The 8,086-nt window shown below is 33.5% G+C and overlaps 1 protein-coding gene across 1 annotated transcript; it reads right to left on the bottom strand.

The window, feature by feature from the left end:
• Positions 1-1,781: 1,781 nt before the first annotated feature.
• On the bottom strand, positions 1,782-4,437 carry LOC108574526 (endocuticle structural glycoprotein SgAbd-8-like). Its single transcript, XM_017937136.1, has 2 exons — positions 4,426-4,437; positions 1,782-2,186 (listed from the first exon to the last, which is right to left on the bottom strand). The coding sequence occupies exons 1-2, from the start codon at positions 4,435-4,437 to the stop codon at positions 1,782-1,784; spliced, it is 417 nt and encodes a 138-aa protein (XP_017792625.1).
• Positions 4,438-8,086: the final 3,649 nt, after the last annotated feature.

Genomic DNA, 8,086 nt, shown 5'->3' with positions numbered 1-8,086 from the left:
CTGTATATTTATCATAATTACATTCGAAAAATGGATACTTCACAAGATCTATAAAACATTTTCTTATGAAGTCATCTGAAAACTAAAGCACAGTCACACATTTTGCAATGAAAAATTAAAGAAAGAGTTGCTGATAAGTAATTTATTAAAATTATATTAAGTTTTGAAGTTACTAACCTCAAAATGTAGTTGAAATATGAAATATCGATGTTTCGATAATATACTTTAACGAGTTTTAATCGCTAAAATAAGGAAAATAAAAATTTATTTTTATAAAAAATATAATTTCACTTTACGATGATATTTGATTGCATAGCAACAGGCAGATTGATTATGCGAATGTACATGACGTTTCGAATTTAAAAATTCATTCGCGACTGTTATCCGCGGAATTAATCTTGGGTAACTAGTTCAAGATTGGAGAGCGATTAGTAGAATTGATAATAACGAATGAAATTGGACGCGTTGTCGTCTTGAATGCTTGACAACAGAATAAACGAACGAATATTAAGTGTATAATGTTGTCTCGAATGTTCGACGACTGCAAAATTCTTCTTGAGATATTTCTCAAATATATTTTTCAAGTATGTACTTATTTCGTACTGATTTCTGCAGATCGAACCGGTTGCTGCTAAATAGAAGTCGCTACACTATAGCTAAACAATTCTAATTTTTGTGTCTAACAGATGTCGCAAGCATCCTCCCAGTGTGTTCTTTACGCTCCCTCTCCCAAAGTTTGGCAACGTTGCCTAATATCCATCATTTCCATGCTGACTTTTCGGATCTGGGTTACGGTTACAAACAGATTTCTAATTTACCCTTAAGAAACTCACTACATATGTATTTTCACATATTTCGCTAAGAACACCGTATGACATGTCGAAAAAAATTCTCTAAGAAAACTGAGTTAATTCTTAAACTAAGTAAGTACTCTAAGAAAAATTGAATTAACCACAAAACTATTGTTTTTTAGAGCATGATTCAAAAATCTTTCATTAACCTCTTAAACTTCAGGAGATAAAATTACGTAAAATTCAAAGACCTTTAAAAAGTTTCAGAACAATTTATGATTAGTTACCACAGAATCGTAAATTCGTATCTACAGAGAAAGTTAACTGCTTTTTTATGAAAATCAGATGTGCATACATGTAGCCAAACGTGTTAATGTCAAGTGGCGACATGTTGTATCAATCTAACGAACTAACTCAATCTATTTCTACGCTTCAACAATACTTTATTCGAATAAAACAAACTTTGTGTAAAATAAAATTAGAATCAAAAATTTTAAGACACGAACATGAAATACTTGCTAATTATTCAAATATTAAGTTTACAACAATTGCACTTCGACTTAATTGCAGACTCTCCTTTACTCAAACAAAATAACCTTCTAAAAAAAAAAAACTGATTCCGAGATATTCAACCAAAATACAAGACTCTCATTCCAACTATTAAATAAACAAAACAAAAGTAGAAGTAACAATGTACAATTTATTTACAATGATTATCCCGACATTCTCTTACAGACTGCCGTTTAAAACAAGAACAAATTTTGACAAACCAGATAAATATAAAGTTACCAGATGTAGGACAAGTAGAAATGAAACTCAAAGCTCGACGAGGCGAGTTTCATTGGTAATATATCATGAAGAAGAATCATTCCAATCAAAGGAGGACATTTGACTTCGTTTGCTTTCTGACTTTGATTCACAAATCGTCGTTCAGAATCATCGAGACCGATCATCTCAAGTCACAGGTACCGATCTTTCATTGTCACCTTTTCACTGTGCGTCGAGGTTGTTCTCCTCAGGATGAGCGGCGATGTACTCAAGAGCTTTGAGAATGTGAGGTGGAATGGGCGGGATGTGACTACCCTGAGGTTGGAATCCGTTCTCGTTCGCTACGTAGGTCACTTGGACAATTTCGCCGTTCGGCGCTGTGTAACTGTAACTGCCCTGAGCTTCACGAGCCTCTGCCTGGGTGCCTGCGTAGTTAAGGTAGCCGACCTCCTGCGCCTGGATGCCATTTGCCGTTTCATAGTTGTAGCTGTAGCTTCCGTCTGGATTCGGGCCGTCGGCGCTTTGCCTCAAGATGGGAATCGGAGTGGTGTATACGCCAAGGGGCTGTACCAAGGGGCTGACGGGAAGTGCAGATGCCACGGAAGCAATGGCGAACAAGGCGATTATCTGAAACCGCGTATATTTCTTAGTTTTTTATTATTATTCTAGTCTTAGGCTAGCGTGCCATACTACGCTTTATTTTATATTGTAATTTTCATATGTGTAAAATTGAAGAAAAGAGTAATGAACGTGAACTTTTATTGTTTATTGAAAAAATAGGAAGGATCGTAGAATAAATACAAATAAATTTTTGAGAACATTTCTGACGGTATACCGTGAAATGGATCGAAACTCAAAAAGGATAAATTGACATGTTTGACATGTGTATGTGGTTTTGAAAAAATAATTTTTAACACTATTCAATAATAGAGGTGTAGATGCTGACAATTTGCGTCTCTAATCAACAATGTGTTTATTTGCAACTTGTTCACATAAAAACATTCTGTAAATTGTATCAGCGTGTTGGAAATAATAGCATTTAGGTATTTTCCCAATGGTCCATACCTTCCGTGTGCAGTAATTTACGAGCAAGTAAACTATCGGTAATCTGTATCTGTTAGTGATTAGCCCCTTAACTTATAGCAACGTGTCAGACTCGTAGCAGAGATTCTGGTCAAGATGTGACAAAAATAGTTGTATTAGTAAGAAAAATTAATTGTAATCCTAACTTTCGTTTTAATTTGTAAGATTGAGGATTACTAAATGTAGTTAATTTGTAACAGATTAGCTTTTGTTACTTGATACAGTACTAATGCAGTAAATGGCTGACGCATAGTCAGAAAAGAAATCATAAGTTAAGGGGCTAATGGTAGTTAAGTCAATTGGATGCTTTTTGTGTAGTTTTCTAGGGTTAACTTAACTTGATAGCTCTTAATAACTTAACTTAAAGGGTTAAACTTGTCGTAAATTTTTTTTAGGGTTACTTGTTTGAAATGCATGAAAATGTGAAAATCATGGATATAAAGGGTTAAAGCGAACTTTAGAGATATTAGTTAAACAACAAAATAATAAAAATCGAGTTGCAAATGATATGTTATTGCTCTCCGAAATATCTTCAAAGAAACGTGATACACACTGCTGTTCATAAGTATTAGGACACCCGTTATCTTCATATAGAATTAAATTACATGTTTTCGCCGAAGTTAGTACGATTTATCGGTAAAAATATACGGGGTGTTCGCGCTATTATTTCCTAACGTTTCTCTCGTAAACGGTAGATTTGTGAGAAAAATAGAAGAGGACAAAGTTTTGTTATTTTTTACGCACAATACGATGGCTTGATTAAATTTGCAATATCTTCCCCTAATTACGATACCACGAATTTTGTTAAATTCAATAGGTAAATAATGGAACTACTGTTTCAAATTTATGAAAAAAGAAAAATGGAGAATATTTGGAATTGCCAAATTGAGATGGTGTTCGTTGAATTTAATATTTAAATTTTGCAAGAAAAGAAGAAACAGAATATTTCAGAGTTTAACAGAATCGACGAATAAAAAAAGAAAGTATTTTCCAAGAATATTTTAACCTTTCATAATCCAACGATACAGTTGTTCAAGTGTCAAAAAACATTTAACTGATAGAATATGCATGATTTTCAGAGTTTCGAGATTTAAGAACTTGAACTATACAATGAATAATACATGAGAATATTGCCTGGGAGTTTCCTCAGAAAACTAGGAATGATTTAGCATACGAAGCGTTACGATTCCTACAATTATGTACATTATCCGCGATTAAAACTGCTGTTTACGTTATACAGATTAAATATTCGTAATACCTACACATGTACATCTTTAATTTTACGTCGATGCACGACGAATTAAAATAATTTTGTAATATTTTTCTAAATACATTTCCGATTGCGCTAATTAATTCAAATCTCCTCCACATATACATCAATCAATTAACCGAAAAATACTTAATAATTCCAAAACGAATTACACAACTAAGTTTCTCAAGAATTTCCATTCATAATTACATCAAATCTTCCGAATCAACGAAACAAGATTAAACCTAACCTAACCTCAAAGCAAACGAACTCCACGAAACCATAGATACAGGTTCGTTCGTTCAACAGTCTTAACGTAAGAAACGCTTCGGTCCAAAGAGGTAACTACCGAAAATTAGGGCTATCTTTTCTCCCTAATTAGTCAGAATTCCTCTGGAACGTGTAATTACGCAATGGCCACAGCACGACGCGCGATGACGTAACATCGATTCCTGGATGTCCCGTTTCTACCGACCGCCGGTACAAAACGAGACCGTGAATAAAAGCGCACACGGGCACCTCAACCGGACTCACCAAACGGTTCATGTTGATTATCGCTGGATGCTTTTTTATATTTACTCTCGAAAGTGAAATTCTGGTTCTTCCCACAAGAGTTCTTCTCACTGCACTGACTCGTAAGATCGGGCACAGGATCCCTTTATATATCCATCAGCTGAACATTCGGCGAATTTCTGGCAAGCCGGAACCTTATTTAATCCCACTCTTACCCCTTTCTCTCCCACTCTGTCTTGCAGGACACCTTCAAAACTTTTGCAGATGATCCAGACGCGCGATCCGAGGATGACAAAGTGGCCGTGCGAGGACCGAAAATTCGAGGTCATAGCTACACCTGTACTTTTTTGCGTTTTATCCGCATCTCCTTTTATAGAATACGCGATACGTACAAAGATAGACGTTTCGACATCATTTTTTTTTTCTTCTTCAAGATTCGTCGTATACATGAATGAACGAAATCTGAATTTAGAATGAACGTTAAGTTCGAACATTTACTGGAAATTAAACGGAAGCACCTGTGTCTGTGGTTTCTTTTTATCGAGTTTATTGGTTTTGAGGTTAGGTTCGGAAAAAAGTGAATTTCTTTCTGGAACTTCGGTAACCAGAAAATTCCGATTTGCTTGAAAGTTTGCAGGTTTGTAGGGGACCTCGAGAGAAGTATCGGGGAATTTTTATTTTTCGTCCTTTCTCAGTTCTTCCGGGGTGAAAACAGCCCTTGAACGAGGATAAGTGTTACCCTACTTCCCTGCATATCTTTGAAACTATAGTGTATATAAAAAAAATGTTTATAATAAAAATGTATTGGCTTTTTATGCCTTATAAGACGACGATGACCGCGCAAAAAGCGCGTACCGATTAAAATTATTTAAATATTGCATTATTCGATAAAGTTAACATATTCAGCATATTTATCTGCATTTCAGTGAAACGTATATTCGGATAATTCAGGAAAATTTACCGAACGTGTGAAACAAGCTTTCCACTAGAATTAAGAAATTCCGAAAAATCCTGTTTGGAACATATCTTTGTTTATAACCAAATATAACCTCGCAGCTGCAGAATCCAACAAATTTGGATACTTACGTAACGTTATATAAGAGATAATGTAAAGCAAAGTTGTTTCGATACTTTCAGGCTGTACAGTATTGATGATTTGTTGCTTGCAGGTTCTCTAATTTGCACAATAACACCGGGAATATAAAGTGTGAAGTTAGCGGTGCTTGTTAAGCGTAAATTTCAACGTATCTTGATCATTTATCGCTGTTCTTCATTGAACGTATTCGAAAAGTAAGCTTACCGTGGTCTTGGTATATTGGGTCGAATCTGCGGGTATGGAATAATTTAAATTTTTACCAAGTTTACGTGTATTATGAAAGAATGGAGGAAAAATGAATGTGGATATTGTGAGATAAATCAGTAAAAAGCTTCAGATTTAAGCTGTTTCAAGGTTCGTTTAATATGAAAAGTTCGTGTGAATTCACAGCCACTGTGTTGCATCACGCGGTTTTATGCAGAAACTGTAAACAGTATTACGTAGCGGTAGTAAAGTATCCTAAAATCTGAATGAAAATTAATATCGATTAACAGAAGCTGTGTAAATTTTTATTACTCTCTTAATCTATTTATTGAAAAGTTGAGTTTCCCCATGAAATTGTTGTATGAACTATACGATAAGTTGTTTCACGCGATATTTTCTTGTTTACACCAATTTTCGTTAATATTCCTCTAAATTAATTGCAAGCTTATATTCTTTTTTTTTTTGGAAAAGCCATAGTTCAATATTTGCAAATGTAATAATTTGTCCAACGTTTAGGAAACTTCACTAGCATAATAAAACAAAAATTTTAATAAATATTGCACTGCAATAGTATCATAAATAAACAATGAAAATATCTATCGAATTTTATTACCAAAAAATAAACACAGTCATTTTGCTTTTACACTGTTAATATTCATCTACGATAAATTAAATGTACAGAAAAAATACGAGGGAAAGACAGATTATGTATATCGTTTTGGAATTATTTTTATTTTGCAATATAATCAATTTTAACATCGATGCACTTGGACCAACGATATTCCAATATGATTATATCATCGCGAAAGTTCAGTATGCCACGAGTTGCAAAATATTCATCAATGTTTTCCTTGATTTCCTTCATTCGAAGGTCAGACAGACGGACGGGAAGCGAAGTCGGGTCACATTTGACCCACCGTAAGATTTCTTTGTCTGTACATTAGAGAATCAATCTTTTTCGTGAAATTTTTATTTAATATTAATACCAAATGTTAACTACTATTACTACAAATAAAAAAATATATTACTAAACTATAAATACTAAATTTAAAAAAATGGTATTATTGCTTAATGGTTGAATTAAATTGTTAATAATAAGAAAATATACTGCTAAACTATGAATACTAAATTAAAAAAGATTGTATTATTAATTAACGGTTGAATGACCTTTAACGATCATTAAAAATGGCATCCTATTTAAAAAACAGAGAGATGATCTTGAAAATATATTCATTCAGTCCTTTATAATTATTACAGGATAAAATGGCACTTTATTATGTTATAGTACCTCCTGGTGTATTTTGGTGTGAACGCACTTGAAGTTCAGAATTTCATAGAATTAACAAAATTACTAAATATAACATTAGTAACAATAATTTTATATTTACGCAAATATCTCATCAATTTCTTCAAATTTTAAAATGAAATTTTAAATAATGTTTTCAACATCTGGCGAATGTTTATTTCACGTCTTTCACAGCATTATTTTCAACTATCTTTTATTCCTACACAAATCACTCCCTCTAATCTATTTTCCCACTTTTCTATGTAATTTTCATTTAACTTTCTATTTCCACCGACTTGTCTATACAAGTATTTTCAAAATTTAACGAAATCAACAACACTCGAATCGCGTTCGAAGGTAAAAAAAATTGAACAAAGAAATTTTCTTCACGAACGTAACACGTCCAATGAAATCCTGGAACGCCAGATATAGTTAGAAAATTATGAAACTAATTAAAAAGCATCCAGCTGAAGGTTAGACACCAAGGCTAATAACACGGTAATAAAATTTCGTTATCGTGACGACTATCAGCCTCTAGCATCATTACAATTATTTCGAGTGTACGCAGCTTCACCGAGAAAGTCCTGATGCCACGAAAAATATTTATGAGCCCATCACGATAGATCGCCATGATAGGAGTTTATGATCCCGGTAACTAGCTTTAAAAGCCACCGGACACGAAAGGAAAGGTAATAACGTGGCGTTTTACGAAGGACAAAATCTGCATAACGGTGATATGACGACCGTTAGGAGTCATCACTTCGTGAAAAAAAGAAAAAAAAAAAAAGAAAAAAACAGAAAAAAACTAGATAATCTCCTCTTGTTGTCGGGTGTTTCGTAATGAAATCGAACATAACGCGATGTTCGAAACCGAACGAATGAAAAGTCATCGGTGAAATTGAAATTACAATATATCCTTCATTTTCTCTCGGTTTAATTAGCGCAAAATATTCATAACTGTCTACAGGGTGTTATTAAAATAACGATCGATGATTTATACGGCTGAATGTATCATTTGGACGAACGGTTAGGAATATTTTAACGAGTTACTTGTTAATAAAAAAAAAAAAAAGTAGTATTTTAAATACTTCTGATCA

The sequence above is a fragment of the Habropoda laboriosa genome, unplaced genomic scaffold, assembly GCF_001263275.1.
Source record: "Habropoda laboriosa isolate 0110345459 unplaced genomic scaffold, ASM126327v1 scaffold175, whole genome shotgun sequence".
Classification (NCBI taxonomy): domain Eukaryota; kingdom Metazoa; phylum Arthropoda; class Insecta; order Hymenoptera; family Apidae; genus Habropoda; species Habropoda laboriosa.
This window is presented reverse-complemented; position numbering and strand designations above follow the sequence as displayed.